The sequence below is a fragment of the Mobula birostris genome, chromosome 11 (assembly GCF_030028105.1).
Source record: "Mobula birostris isolate sMobBir1 chromosome 11, sMobBir1.hap1, whole genome shotgun sequence".
NCBI classification, from domain to species: Eukaryota; Metazoa; Chordata; class Chondrichthyes; order Myliobatiformes; family Myliobatidae; genus Mobula; species Mobula birostris.
The window spans coordinates 41,143,768-41,160,057 of NC_092380.1; the positions used below are offsets into that span (position 1 = coordinate 41,143,768).

Genomic DNA, 16,290 nt, shown 5'->3' on the forward strand with positions numbered 1-16,290 from the left:
CTTGGCAGCACTGCTCCGACAGCGTGCGGTGTAAAGTGAGTCCACGGACGGAAGATTGGTTTGTGTGATGTGCTGCGCCGTGTTCCCAATCTTCTGCAGCTTCTTTCGGTTTTGGACGGGATAACTTCCATACCAGGTTGTGATGCACCCTAGAAGAATGCTTTCTACGGTGCATCTATAAAAATTAGTGAGGGTTTTAGGGGACAGGCCAAATTTCTTTAGTTTTCTCAGGAAGTAAAGGCGCTGGTGAGCCTTCTTGGCAGTGGACTCTGTTTGGTTGGACCAAGTCAGGTCATTTGCGATATTGACCCCGAGGAACTTAAAGCTTTTGACCTGTTCCACTTGCGCACCACCAATGTAAATTGGGTCGTGCGCTCCGCTACTCCTTCTGAAGTCAACAACCAATTCCTTCATCTTGCTGATGTTGAGGGATAGGTTATTGTCTTCGCACCATGCCACCAGGTTCTTAATTTCCTCTCTGCACTCAAACTCATCATTACCCGAGATATGGCCTACAACTGTTGTGTCACGAGCAAACTTATATATTGAGTTCGATGGAAACTTGGCTACACAATCATGGGTGTACAGTGAGTACAGCAGGGGGCTGAGTACACAGCCTTGTGGGGCACCGGCGCTCAGAGTGAATGTAGTGGAGAGCTTGTCCCCTATTTTCACAGCTTGGGTCCTGTCTGTGAGGAAGTTGAAGATACAGCTGCAGATCTGAGTGCTAAGGCCCAGGTTCCGGAGCTTAGGAATCAGTTTATTTGGAATGATGGTATTAAAGGCAGAGCTGTAGTCAATGAAAAGGAGCCTTACTTAGGCGTCATTATTCTCCAGGTGTTCTAAGGAGGAATGTAGGGCCAAAGAGAAGGCTTCTGCCATTGACCTGATGCTCTGGTAGGCGAATTGCAAAGCGTCGAGGTTGACCGGTAGACTGTGGTTGATATGTGCCATAACCAATCGCTCGAAGCACCTCATAGCAATTGATGTCAGAGACACTACCCCCCCGCCCAAAAAAAAACATGAGCATGGGTACCACAACTTGTCTGTGGAGTGGGATCACGGAGAGTGGATGGCTTATCAGGGCACAGCAGCTGCAGCCAGGCCAGTGGAACATAAGTGATATTGACTATTATGGGCTTGGAGTACCAGCAGAACTAGCTACTCAGCTGAAGTACATGAACTAGGACAAGTACAAATGAACTTTAACATACCAAAAAAAAGAATCAATTCAGATATTCAATTCAGTCTACCAAATTTAAATTTGCTGAATTTGAATAATATCACTTACTTGATAAAACAGCTGCCATCATCAGTGCTGACAGATGTTAACTATGCAATTGGATTTCTGCCAGTACTGATGAATAAAGCAGTGCACCTTCAAGATTCAATACTCTCCAAGACTTAATTAATCTAATATCAGAACTTAATTAAAAGAATGATCACTGATTTGGATTGTTGAAATAAACAGTCCAAACTACAGCAGTGCACAATTCTGTTGGATTAATGTAGAAGATTTCTGGATGCCATACCGATCTAATTTTCTCATAGAACTTTTGGATCGTAATCAGAATTTGGATCAAAATATAGGTTTCTTGAGAATGTGCCTTGAATGCTCATCAGTGAATGGGCAATTGGTACATTTCGGTACATCTTTACAACAGCTATGGCAAAGGCCGTGAGAATCCCTCCTATCAAAATACCTTACAATTTAAAACTACCCCCCCGCCCAAAAAAAAACATGAGCATGGGTACCGCAACTTGTCTGTGGAGTGGGATCATGGAGAGTGGATGGCCTATCAGGGCACAGCAGCTGCAGCCAGGCCAGAGGCACTGTGGCTGGCTCTGAAGCTCGGCAGGGATAAGTAAAATCAGGCAGAGCAATAATGGTAGGAGAATCAATAGTTAGGGAGAGGGACAGGAGATTCTGTGGGTGCGAAAGAGACACCAGGATGGTGCGTTGTTTCTCATGTGCTAGGGTCCAGAATGTCTTGGAGCCAATGCTGAATATTCTCAAGAGGGAAGGTGAGCAGCCAGAGGTCATGGTGCACATTGGCGCCATGACATTAGAAGAAAGGGTGAAGAGATCCAGTGCAGTGAGTACAGGGAGTTGGGGAAGAGGCTGGAGAACAGGACCTCCAAGATACTAATATCTGGATTACTCACAGTGCCATGTGGCAGCAAGAGCAGGAATTGTATGATAGTATAGATGAGTGACTGTCTGAGCAACTGGTGTAGTGGGTAAGTGTAACCTGTACAAGAGGGAGCAATAGCAGCTAAACTGGAGGGGAACCAATATCCTGACCAGGAGGTTCACTAATGCTATACGAGTTTAAATTAGTTTGTCAAGGGGATGGGAATCTAGAATCAGGTTAGACAGTGGAGGGATGGAGATAAAGGTTGATGCCAGGGCCAGTAAAAACTGGCAAGAACAAAGTAATAGATCTGATCAGACGGAGACAGTTTGAAGAGTGTGTATTTTAATGCTAGGAGTATCATGGGTAAAGGTGATGAACTTTAGAGCATGGATCAGTACATGGAACTATGATGTTGTAGCCATTACAGAGACTTGGGCTACATCCACACTAGACCGGATAATTTTGAAAACGCCGGTTTCGTGTAAAACGATAGGCGTCCATACCAGGCATTTTTGAAAATACCTCCGTCCACATTAAAAGGGTATTTGGACGAATCTCCTCCTACTGGGCATGCGCAGGACACATCTACAGAAAACAAGCGAAGAGGAAACGGTATACTTGGTGCGCATTTGTCCAGTTACAGATGAGAAAAACTTAAAAGGAAATTGCCAAACAACGGACAGCTGTTGGCTCTCACGCAGGAGGACTTAAAACTAAAGAAACAAATACTGGAGCGTATGGAGGCAACCAACAGGGAGTTCACGGACAGTATGACCCAGTTGACGACAAACATTGAAAAACTGACTACCTTTGCAGAGGGATTTGCAATGATGAGGAATATGATGGCTCCCCCCAGTACTTTTCATCGCCACAATACCAGCCTCACAGCCACTACAATAGCTACACAGACCCCCGGGTGGCCCCACCAACATCTTTCCCACTCCCACAGAGGGGTCACCCTGGAAACATCCATAGTCTCTTCACCGATGAAAGGGGTGACAGGTTTTTTAAAACCTCCGGTTAGCCCATACACACTACAATGCCCAACTGGCGTTTTCAGATTTGAACACTCGGAGAACGTTTTAGAAAAGCTCCGTTTTCAGGGGAGGAAAATGCTGTTTCAGTGTGGACGGTGGGTCAAAATGAAGAGAAAAGGCTTCTGTTACAGACTTATCCGGTCTAGTGTGGACGTAGCCTTGGTTGAGAGAAGGCCACAAATTGGTTCTTAATGTCCCAGAGTTTCAATCTTCAAGAAAAGAGAGAGGGAGGTGAAAGAGGTGGGGGGGGGGGGGGGAAGAGTTTCACTATTAACCAGAGACAAGATCACAGTAGCACTCAGAGGGTACATAATGTAGTACTCACCCACTGAGTCTATGTGGTTAGAACCCAAAAGTAGGAAGGGTGCAATCACTCTGATTTTAGGGGGCTCTGTTGTACAATCCCATCACTGGAACACCAAGGAACAGATATGCAGACAGATTAAGGAAAGGTGTGAAAACACTAGGGTTATTGTCATGGGCAATTTCAACTTCCCTTATAAACTGGGATCTTCTTAATGCAAGAGGATTAGATGGCACAGAATTTGTTAGATGCATCCAGGAGGGCTTTGTAATCAATATGTAGATAGTCCAACAAGAGGAGCTGTATGAGACCTGGTGTTGATTAATTAGCCTGGTGAGGTGACTGATCTTTCAGCAGCTGATCAGTTAGGGAACAGTGACCATGATTCCTCAAGTTTTAAGATACTGTAGCTATAGGTAAGGATAATTATGGATCTTGCAGGAAAGTATTCAATTGGAGCAGGGCAAATTACAAGAGCATTAGGCAGGAACTAGGGAAAGTTGATTGGGAACAGCTGCTTTTGGGCAATTCCACATCCAGCATGTGGAGGGTGTGGAGACCAATTGCACCAAGTACAGAACAGGTATGTACTAGTCAGAAGGAAAGACAAGGATGGCAAAGTAACAGAACTTTGGATGTCGAGAGAGGTGATGAATTTAGTCAAGAAGATAAAGAATAAGTATGAAGAGCTTAGAAAGCTAGAATCAAACAGAGCCCTTGATGATTATAAAGTCGTCAAAAAAGATCTCAAGAATGGAATTAGGAACGCCAGGCTGGGCCATAAAAAGTCCTTGGCAAGTAGATAAAAGAGAATCCCAATGGATTCTATACATACATCAAGAGCAAGAGGATAACTCGGGAGAGGTAGAACCATTCAAGGATAAAATCGGGGTGGGGGGGGAAGAGAGGGAGAACATTTGTTTGGATGTGAAAGATGTTGATGAAGTCCTTAATGAATACTTTATGCAAGAGAAGGAGATCATTGCTGAGCATATTGATATGCCAGGGCATTCTGAGGTAAAGGAGGTAATGTTGGGCCTCTTAAAGACCATTAAGAGGTTATTCCCACACCCACCCCCCACATCAACTCCTCAGCTGCATGTTAAACTGTATAATCTTCCTATATCTGGCCTCACTAGTATGTAGCATGGGTAGCAATTGTGAGATCACAAACCTGGAGGTCCTGCCTTTTAACTTAGCACATACTTCCCTTTGCAGAACACTGTCACTCTTCCTCCTTAAGTCATTAGTACCTGCAGGGACCATGACCTCTGGCTGTTCACCCTCCCACTGAAGGATGTTGAGGACTCGATCTGAGATGTCCTGGATCCTGGCACCTGGGACGCAACGTCCCAACCAGGAATCTCATTTTCGTCCACAGAACCTCCTTTCTGTTTCCCAACTAACAAATCCTCTATCATCTCAGCTTGCCTCCTCTCCCCCTCCCCTTCTGAGTCACAGAGTCAGACTCAATGCCAGAGATCTGACTGCTGTAACTTTCCTCTGCTAGGTCACCTCCCCAACACTATCTGAAGTGGTATATCTGTTGTTATGGGGGGATGGCCAGAGGGATACTCTACACTGGCTCCTTAAACCCTTTCATAAGAAACAGAAGCAGGAATAGGCCATCTGGCTCATCGAGCCTACTCCGTCATTCAATAAGGTCATGGTTGATCTGACCATGGACTCCTCTCCACCCACCTGCACTTTCCCCATAACCCTTAATTCCCCTACTATGCAAAAATCTATCAAACCTTGTGTTAAATAGCCTCCACTGCTTCATTGGACAGATAATTCCATAGATTCACCACTCTCTGGAAAAAGCAGATTCTCCTCATCTCCTTACTAAATTTATTCTCCCGAATCTTGAGGCTATGTCCCCAAGTTCTAGTCTTACCTACCAGTGGAAACAACATTCCTGCCCCCATCTTATCTATCCCTTTCATAATTTTATATGTTTCTATAAGATCTCCTCTCATCCTTCTGAATTCCAGTGAGTACAGTTCTTAGGCAACTCAATCTCTCCTCATAGTCTAACCCCCCTCATCTCTGGAATCAACCCGGTGAACCTCCTCTGCACTTGCTTCAAAGCCAGTATATCCTTCCCCAAGTAAGGAGACCAGAACTGCACACAGTACTCCAGATGCGGCCTCACCAGTACCCTATACAGTTAAAGCACAACCTTCATGCTCTTAAATTCAATTCCTCTAGCAGTGAGGGCCAACATTCTACTTGCCTTCTTGATAGCCTGCTGCACCTGCAAACCAACTTTTTGCGAATCATGCACAAGCACTCCCAAGTCCCTCTGCACAGCAGCATGCTGAAATCTTTTATTTAAATAATAATCTGATCTTCCATTTTGCTCCCAAAGTGGATGACCTCGCATTTACCAACATTGTACTCTATCTGCCAGATCCTTGCCCACTCACTTAACCTATCTATATCTCTCTGCAGACTCTCCATATCCTCCGCACAATTTGTTTTTCACCTCAATTTAGTGTCATCAGCAAACTTAGATACACTACACTCAGTCCCCTCTTCCAGATCATTAAAGTATATCATGAACAGTTGCAGGCCCAGCACCAATCCCTGCGGCCAACCAGAGAAACACTCATGTATCCCAACTTTCTGCTTTCTATTGGTTAACTAATCCTCTATTCACGCTAATACATCAACCCCAACTCTATGCAGCCTTATCTTATGTATAAACCTTTTATGTGGCACCTTATCGATCACCTTCTGGAAATCCAAGTAAATAATGTCCATCTGTTCCCCTCTATCCACTGCGCTCATTATATCTTCAAAGAACTCCAGTAAATTTGTCAAACAGGACCTGCCTTTGCTGAATCTATGCTGCGTCTGCCTGATGGATCTATTTCTTTCCAGATGCTTATTTCTTCTTTAATGATAGCTTCAAGCATTTTCCCCAACTACGGATGTTAAACTAACTGGTCCTATAGTTACATGCCTTTATCCTACATCCCTTTTTGAACAGTGGTGTGACATCCTTCTTCTTCCAATCTACCAAGACCTGCCCAGAGGCCAGAGAATTTTGGTAAATTATCACCAAAGCCTCGACTATAACCTTTGCTATTTCTTTCAGTACCAGGGGATGCGTTCCATCAGGGGACTTGTCTATCTTTAGGCCCACAAGTTTGCTCAGCATTACCTCTTTAGTGATAGCTATTATATTGAGGTCCTCATCTCCCATCGCATCCATATCCTCTCTCTTTGGCATGTTAGATGTGTCCTCCATCATGAAGACCAACACGAAATAGTGATTCAAAGCCTTGGCCATTTCATTACCCAATATCAGTTCTCCCTTCTCGTCCTCCAAAGAACCTATGTTCACTTTAGCCACGTTTTTCTGCTTTATATAATTATAAAAATTTTTATCATGTTTTTGTATTTTGCACTAGTTTATTTTCATAATCTAGTTTCCTTTTCTTTATTGCTCACTTAGTGGTTCTTCAGTTCTTTAAAGTTTTCCCAATCTTTCAGTTTCCCAGTACTCTTGCTGACTTCATATGCATGAGCTTTTAGTTTGATGCTTTCCTATATTTCCTTAGTTATCCATGGCTGGCTCTCCCCACTCTTATTGTCCTTGCTTTTAACTGGAATATACTTTTGTTGAGCAGAATATATTTTTTGTTGAAAAATCTCTGTGAAAGTCATCCACTGTTTCTCAACTGTCTCACCATATAGCCTGCGTTCCCAGTCACCTCCTATCCAACCCTCTCTCATCCGTTGTGGTCTCCCTTGTTTAGGCATAATACACTGGTTTTAGATTGAACTATTGCACCCTTCATCTGCATGAGAAACTCAGTCATACTGTGATCACCCTTTCCAAGAGGATCCCTAACTACATGGTTGCTAATTTCACTTGTCTCATTGCACAGGACCAGATCCAAGATAGCATGTTCCCTTAACGCACTTCAAAGTTGCTGGTGAACGCAGCAGGTCAGGCAGCATCTCTAGGAAGAGGTACAGTCGACGTTTCAGGCCAAGACCCTTTGTCAGGACTAACTGAAGAAAGAGCTAGTAAGAGATTTAAAAGTGGAAGGGGGAGGGGGAGATCCAAAATGATAGGAGAAGACAGGAGGGGGAGGGATGGAGCCAAGAGCTGGACAGGTGATTGGCAAAAGGGATATGAGAGGATCATGGGACAGGAGGCCCAGGGAGAAGGAAAGCGGGGGGGGGGGGGGCGGGGAAGAGGGGGAACCCCAGAGGATGGGCAAGGGGTATAGTCAGAGGGAGAGAGAGAGAGAGAGAGAGAGAGAGAGAGAAAGAAAGAATGTGTGTGTGTGTGTGTGTGTGTGTATATATATATAAATAACGGATGGGGTACGAGGGGGAGGTGGGGCATTAGCGGAAGCTAGAGAAGTTAATATTCATGCCGTTAGGTTGGAGGCTACCCAGACGGAATATAAGGTGCTGTTCCTCCAACCTGAGTGTGGCTTCATCTTTACAGTAGAGTATAGACATATCAGAATGGGAATGGGATGTGGAATTAAAATGTGTGGCCTCTGGGAGATCCTGCTTTCTCTGGCAGACAGAGCATAGGTGTTCAGCAAAACGATCTCCAGTCTGCGTCAGGTCTCGCCAATATATAGAAGGCCACATCGGGAGCACCGGATGCAGTATTTGCCTCACCTGGAAGGACTGTCTGGGGCCCTGAATGGTGGTAAGGGAGAAGGTGTAAGGGCATGTGTAGCACTTGTTCCGCTTACAAGGATAAGTGCCAGGAGGGAGATCAGTGGGGAGGGATGGGGGGGAAATTAATGGACAAGGGAGTCACGTAGGGAGCGATCCCTGCGAAAAGTGGGGGGGGGGGGGGGAGAAAAAGATGTGCTTAGTGGTGGGATCCCGTTGGAGGGGATGGAAGTTACGGAGAATAATATGTTGGACCCGGAGGCTGGTGGGGTAGTAGGTGAGTACCAGGGGAACCCTATTCCTAGTGGGGTGGCGGGAGGATGGAGTGAGAGCAGATGTGCGTGAAATGGGGGAGATGCGTTTGAGAGCAGGGTTGATAGTGGAGGAAGGGAAGCCCCTTTCTTTAAAAAAGGAGGACATCTCCCTCGTCCTGGAATGAAAAGCCTCATCCTGAGAGCAGATGCGGCGGAGACGGAGGAATTGCGAGAAGGGGATAGCATTTTTGCAAGAGACAGGGTGAGAAGAGGAATAGTCCAGATAGCTGTGAGAGTAGGTAGGCTTATGGTAGACATCAGTAGATCTCCAGAGATAGAGACAGAAAGATCTAGAAAGGGGAGGAAGGTGTCAGAAATGGACCAGGTAAACTTGAGGGCAGGGTGAAAGTTGGAGGCAAAGTTAATGAAGTCAACGAGCTCAGCATGCGTGCAGGAAGCAGCGCCAATGCAATCATCGATGTAGCGAAGGAAAAGTGGGGGACAGATACCAGAATAGGTTTGGAACATAGATTGTTCCACAAAGCCAACAAAAAGGCGGGCATAGCTAGGACCCATACGGGTGTCAATAGCTACACCTTTAGTTTGGAGGAAGTGGAAGGAGTCAAAGGAGAAATTATTAAGAGTAAGGACTAATTCCGCTAGACGGAGCAGAGTGGTGGTAGAGGGGAACTGATTAGGTCTGGAATCCAAAAAGAAGCGGAGAGCTTTGAGACCTTCCTGATGGGGGATGGAAGTATATAGGGACTGGACATCCATGGTGAAAACAAAGCGGTGGGGGCCAGGGAACTTAAAATCATCGAAAAGTTTAAGAGCGTAAGAAGTGTCATGAACATAGGTAGGAAGGGATTAAACAAGGGAGGATAAAACCGTGTCGAGGTATGCAGAAACGAGTGCGGTGGGGCAGTAAGTCTGCCAGGACAGGCAGGTTTGTGGATCTTGGGTAGGAGGTAGAAACGGGAAGTGCGAGGTGTGGGAACTGTAAGGTTGGTAGCAGTGGATGGGACATCCCCTGAGCGGATAAAGTCGGTGATGGTGTGGGAGACAACGGCCTGGTGCTCCTTAGTGGGATCACGATCGAGGGGTAAATAAGAGGAAGTATCCGCGAGTTGTCGCTGTGCCTCGGCAAGGTAGAGGTCAGTACGCCAGACTACAACAGCACCCCCTTATCGGCAGGTTTAATAGTAAGGTTAGGATTAGTGCGGAGGGAGTGGAGAGCAGAGCGTTCGGAAGGAGCAAGTTTGGAATGGGAACAAGGTGCGTGAAGTTGAGACGGTTGATGTCCCGTCGGCAGTTAGCAATAAAGAGATCCAGAGCAGGCAGAAGACCAGAGCGGGGTGTCCATGAAGAGGAGGAGGGTTGAAGACGGGAGAAGGCGTCATCAGTGGGGGTGGAAGAGTCCTTGCCGAAGAAGTAGGCTCGGAGATGGAGACGGCGGAAGAAGAGTTCCCCGTCATGGTGAATGCGGAACTCGCCAAGGTGTGGGTGAAGGGGGACAAAGGTGAGGCCCTTACTGAGGACAGAGCACTCTGCCTCAGAGAGTTGAAGGTCGGAGGGGATGGTAATGACCCAGCACGGATGAGAGCTGGGATCAGAGGGGGGAGGGGGGAGGCTGAGGGTGTCAGTGGAGAGGGTAGGGTTGGGGTGAGAGGAAGATGGAGCCACTGAGGGCCCAGGAGCTGATGGTGGGATCTGAGGGAGACGGGGTTGCAGAGTATTGGTGGGGGAAGGGGAGATGGGAGTCACAACAGCAGCACATAAAGACCCAGCCTGGAGTTCAAGGCTGGAGTCGCAGTTGGTGGTTGCGCAATCGCTGTGAATGTCTCCATGGTCGTTGCTGGAGTCCGGGTTTTGAATATGCCCTGAGGTGTTGGAGCCGGTGAGATCAGTGGCAGGGGCCGCAATCTGAAGTTCATGCCTGCTAGCGTCAGGGCCAGCAGGCTCTGGAGTCCGTAGATGTAGGATCTTGCGATCTTTGCCTAACATGACAAAGTCAAAAAAACGGCGATTGCAGGCATGGATCCGACGGAGGATGAAATAACGGGTAGGACCATTACAGACGGCGAAGAAAGTGTTCAAAAATTGTTGTTTTACAGCAGCAATATAGTGAGCGTAAAGATGTAAAATTATTTTAAATTTCCGTAAAAAAATTGCATTTAAAAAAATGAATGAGGTACTTTTCATGGACTGTTCAGAAATCTGATGGTGGAGGGGAAGAAGCTGTTTCTGATTCACTGAGTGCAAGTCTTCAGGCATCTCATGATGCTGGTGTTTACTTCACTAATGTTTTTCTAATAATGTCGCAACATTACTTGGGGCTTCTTTTGTACATGATAGTCATGTTATTCTTGTACGATGGGCTAAAACTCTACATTCTCAATAATGAATGACCATGGTATTTGCCCACTCTTGTCAATATCCAGGAACAGAAACTACAGGAATCACTCAACAGAACCTAACATTTTCTTTCCTTCTCAATTTTGTTAAGGCATCTTGAACCAACAATACTTGTTTCTTTTTCCACTGATCTTGCCTAACCCGCTGAGCATTTTCAGCAGTTAACTTTTATTCAAGATCTGAATGTCTTGTTTTCCAGGTGGGGAACATTTTTCAAGCTCTACTTTTATAGCTTTCTAAACCTTATAAAAAGACAGCATGATTCCCATACTATATTTTCCAAAACAGAGCAGCTCCCAGTCACCCGGACAGAAACTGTTTAACAAAACAAAAATGCTAAACATATTTCAATTCTAAAACATCTTTTCTAAAATCAATTAAAGTTAGAATGAACTTAAACAGGTCTAAATCATACTTCAGATTCACTCTCTACATTTTTGCTGGGATGCTCCACGAGATTCCCTTAATGCAAGACTCTTCACTCAGTATTCCCAAACCTCCAGTTACAATTTCTGCATAACTGAACCATAGAAACAATGCCATGTATCACCATGACAAATGGAAAAGCCCTTGAGCTTTGAAATGAGCTTAGATAGATAAGGTACAGGTCAGAATAGGCATAGATGATGGTTACATTTTAATTGGTGGAAAATAGTTCAGGATGGTGTAGAACACACCTGCAGAGGGAAGTGGATTGGTGAACCAAAATTCTTTTTAGCGCTTTATGGTGTTTGACTAGTTTATACTTCACTTACTTTGTGATATTCTGTTTCCTCTTCATCTTTATCTGGGAATATTTTCTCCAAAACAAAGAAAGTAAGTAGTCCAACAATCACCCAAAATCCCAACTTCCTTTGCTGCTCTCGACTATAGCCTCCATCTGCACAAAAGACACAAAGTAGTGAGAAGAGCTGAAACGAAAATGTCTCAGGCAAGAAAGCTCCTGACTTAAGTAATTATTGTACAAATTACTGTGTACATTTCTACTTGCTTGGGTTCAAATGCATACTGAGCAACCAGCACAATTCATTAGCAAAGCTGTTGCAATTTCTTTAAGCTTCTCTGGTTATATATAGAGCTATGCAAGAGAAAATGCTGGAAAAATTGAAAATCCACCTTTTTTGCAATTTAATTTGGTAATTTGCTCATCACAAGGCAGTTAAGAGTTAATCACATTAAATCATGGAATCAGACATTACAGAAACGGGTCCGATTGGCCCACATGCTCTGATATGATCATGATGCCTATCTACATTAATTCTATTTGCGTGCATTATGCCCATATCCCTTTATGCCTTTCCTATCCAAGTATCTGTCCAAATGCCTTTTAAACATTGTAACTGCAATTGTTGCTATATAGAACTGGAGCCAAATATAGGCCAGCTGGACAAGGACAGCATATCCTATAGAGAATATTACTCAAGTAGTTGGAATTAACGAAAGCTGCTATCATCTTAGTCACTTTTACTTCCTACCACGCTCATACTCTCATTCCCTAGATTATTTGAATGTCTAAGCACATGATGATACGTGGCTGATTGTGCTTGTGCTGGCTCTGAAGATGCTATGAAGATAGTCCCACTTTTCTTCTAGCACTGTCAGGGTTCCTTTCAAAGTTTTGCTGAATATTCTTACATCATCACTTTCGGGCAACCACCTGTCTAAAGTGGCAATGTTTCTCGAAGTACATATATGTCACCATGTATAAGCCTGAGATTCATTTTCTTTCAGGCAATCATCGTAAATGAAAGAAACACAATAGAATCAATAAAAGACTGCACCCAACAGGATGGACAAACAATGTGCAAAAACAAACTGTCCAAGTACAAAAAGAAAAATAATAAATATCCTGAACATGAGATGAGGAGTCCATAGGTTGTAGGAGCACTTCAGTGATGGGTGAGTGAAGTTATCCTCTCTGGTTCAAGACCCTGAAAGCTGAAGGGTAATAGCTATTCCTGACCCTGGTGGTTTGGGTTCTGAGGATCCTGTACCTTCTTCCTGATGACAGCAGTGAGAAGAGATCATGGATGGTGAGGGCCCTTGATGATAGATGCTGCTTTCTTGTAGCAGCACTCTTTGGAAATGAGCTCCATGGTGGGAAGGACTTTACCCATGATGGACTGGGTATATCAGCTACTTTTTCAGGCTTTTCCATACAAGGGCATTGGTGTTTCCATAACAGGCCATGATACAACCAGTCAATATACTATTCACCACACATCTATAGAAGTTTGTCAAAGTCAAAGCTTCTAAGAAAGTCGAGGCGGTGTCGTGCTTTCTTCGTAATGGCACTTACATGCTGGACCCAGGACAGATCCTCTAACATGTATGTATGTACGTATGTATGTATTTATTTATTTATTTATTGAGATACAGCTTGGAATAAGCTCTTCCGGCCCTTCAAGCCACGTTGCCCAGCAATCCCTGATTTAATTTATAATGACCAATTAACCTACTGATCTTTGCACTGTGGGATTACGGGGAGAATGTGCAAAATCCTGACAGCAGCAGGAATTGAACCCAGGGTGCTAGTACTGTAAAGTGTTGTACTAACCACTTTGCCACCGTTATTTAAAGTTGTTGAACTTCTCCACTTTTGATCTTTCAATGAGGACTGGCTCACGGACCTCTGGTTTTCTCATCCAAAAGTCAATAATCATTTCTTGGTCTTGCTGACATTGAGTGAGAGGTTGCTGTTGTGGCACCACTCTGCCAGATTTGCAAACACCCTGTTATATGCTAATTCATCAACATCTTCGGCCAATGACAGTGGTGCTGTCAGTAAACTTAAATATGGCATTGGAGCTGGGCTTAGCCTCACAGTCATAAGTACAAAGCGAGAAGAGTCACAATTGTCCTCTGTCTAAGCCACATTTTCCTGTTAAAACAAATAAATTCTCATATCTCTCTTCTGAATACTTTACCAGTTACACGTCTGGAACTCACATGCGTTTACATAAAAAGCCTTGTCTTCTTTTGCCACTTTCATAGATTTATGTAACTGAACCCTGGATACACTCCTTTAAAAATTGTACCACTTAAATATTCCCTCATTTATTCTTCCAAAACACTTATTCTATTCCTGCATTAAATTTCACAGTACAGATTAGTGAAATTACATGACACATTCTTTTGAAGTCTGCTTCTGGTCCCCTCAGTACTTACGTTATTCCTAAATTTAATGTTTATTGCATTCTGAAATATGAGATTCCTAGAGGGGAAGTATCAAGAACCCAATTCCTTTGAACAAATAGTACAGTAACTAGGATGCATAGATTGAAGTTAACTGATTGATGAATTAGTGAGTTGAGAAAAGATGATTTCCATCAATGAGTTACTCACTGCATAAAAGGGTGGTGTATGCATTCAACCTGATCATATCTACAACTTTTCCAGATGAGCTCTTAGAATGATAACCTCCAAGACTCCAACTGAAGTGGGATTAACCAGAAGTACACTTTTGGCCGACAGGAATAAGATAAAGCTAAAGGCATGTTCCTGTGCCACAAATTTCAAATATACCATCTGTTTTGTCTGTAGCTCCAGACTCACTGGAATTACCAAACTGTCTTTTGTAATTGGGCCAATTGCCTTTAACACTGCTTTTACCACATGGCTTTAAAAATGAATCCCCTTTACAATTTTCTCTCAAGAAACCTATGTATATTTTTCTTAAAACACTTCCAAAAAGACCTGGAGCACATTATTGCATCACTCTTTCCATTCAAGGCTCCTGCACTATGCTCATATAACTAAGGCAGCATTGGCAAAAGTCACAACTTATAGGAAACTAATCTGCTACCCTTGCTCACTTCTTCCCTCAGTGAAGTACCAACACCCCATGCTCTAATCTGTTAGCTGCAACAAGTCCTCAGTATCTAATTGGTACAACAAAGATTTCCCCACAGACGACAATCAGCAGAAATACCTTCTCTTTTGTACCCAATATCCCTAAAACACACTGAATGTGTTGAATTTTATCAGCAGCGATCAGTTTTGAAGTACAAGGTGAAGTCTGGGCTGATCTTGTGAGCATGAAGATACAGATTGTAAATCAGCAAAAGACAAGACTTGAATGTATAGGCTTCAAATGGAATCTATACTTCTTCCAAGAGTTTCTTTCCAATTTGGTGTAGACACTTCAGGATAATTTATGGAACATAGAACATTACAGCACAGTAGAGGCCTTCAGAATGTTAATCCAAGGTCAATCTAAACCTTCCCTTCATTTTCTATCATCTACGTACCTAAGTGCTTCTTTAATGTCACTAAGGCATCTGTCCCTAACACTACCACTGGCACATTTTTCCATACACACACCACTCTGCGTAAAAAAAACTACATCTGGCATCTGCCCTACACTTTAATCCAATCACCTTAAAATTATGCCAGGTTAGCCATTTCTGCACTGGGCAATGAGTCTGGCTATCCATTCAATCTATGCCTTTTATCTTGTATCTGTCTATCAAGTCACCTCTAATCTTCCTTAGCTCCAAAGAGAAAAGCCCTAGTTTGTTCAACCTATCCTCATAAGACTTGCTCTCTAATCCAGGCAGTATCCTGGTAAATCTCCTTTGCACCTTCTCTAATGCTGCCACAAGCTTCCTATAATGAGGCGATCAGAACCAAATACAATATTCCAAGTGTGATTTAATCAGGGTTTTATAGAGATATATCATCCTGTATTAACCCTGTAATGTGCTTTCAACTTCTGCCTTCTAAAGTGAAAGACTATATACACTTCTGCTGGTAGAGCTCTGTCACTTCTCAACCCAACTCTGCACCTTGTCAATGTCTTCTACACTATTCACAATACTACCAAACTTAATGTCACCTACCCACCTTTCCACTTCCTCATCCAAGTCATTGATATAAATCACAATGAGTAGGGGTCGCACAATACATCCCTGCAGAACACCACTTGTCACCGACCTCCAAGAAGAAAATGCTCTACCTATAACTACCCTCTGACTTTTATGAGTAACTCAATTCTGTATCCACACAGCCAAGTTCCCCTGGATATCATTCCTCTTGACTTTCTGAATGGGCCTACCATAGAGAACCTTATTAAAGGTCTTACTAAAATCTATATACACCACATCCACTGGACTACCCTCAATGTACTTTGTCACACCCTCAAAGAATATTATCAGGCTAATGAGGAAAGAACCACTCATCACAGAGCCATGCTGCCTATCCTGAAACAGACTATGGTTCGCCAAATGCTCATAATACTAGCTCTAAGAATCTTCACCAATAATTTACCATTGAAGTAAGACTCACTGCTCTACAACTCCCAGGGTTATCCCTACTCCCTTTCTTGAATAAAATAATAATATTTGCCACCCTCCGATCATCTGGTAATTCTCATCTGGCCAGTGAGGACACGTATAGATAATCGCCAAAGGTGCTCTTCCCTCATATCCCACCGGGGATGTATCTAACCTAATGTTTTTCAAAAAATACAGTACATACTATTTCCTAAT

At 43.7% G+C, this 16,290-nt stretch overlaps 1 protein-coding gene across 2 annotated transcripts in view; it reads right to left on the reverse strand.

Moving 5' to 3' along the window:
• slc39a13 (solute carrier family 39 member 13) overlaps positions 1–16,290 on the reverse strand; it is an 80,360-nt gene that overhangs the window by 39,010 nt on the left and 25,060 nt on the right. For both annotated transcript variants that reach the window (XM_072272126.1, XM_072272125.1), the window contains exon 4: positions 11,557–11,681. In XM_072272126.1, the coding sequence (XP_072128227.1) occupies positions 11,557–11,681 (125 nt within the window). The remainder of the gene's footprint in view (positions 1–11,556; positions 11,682–16,290) is intronic.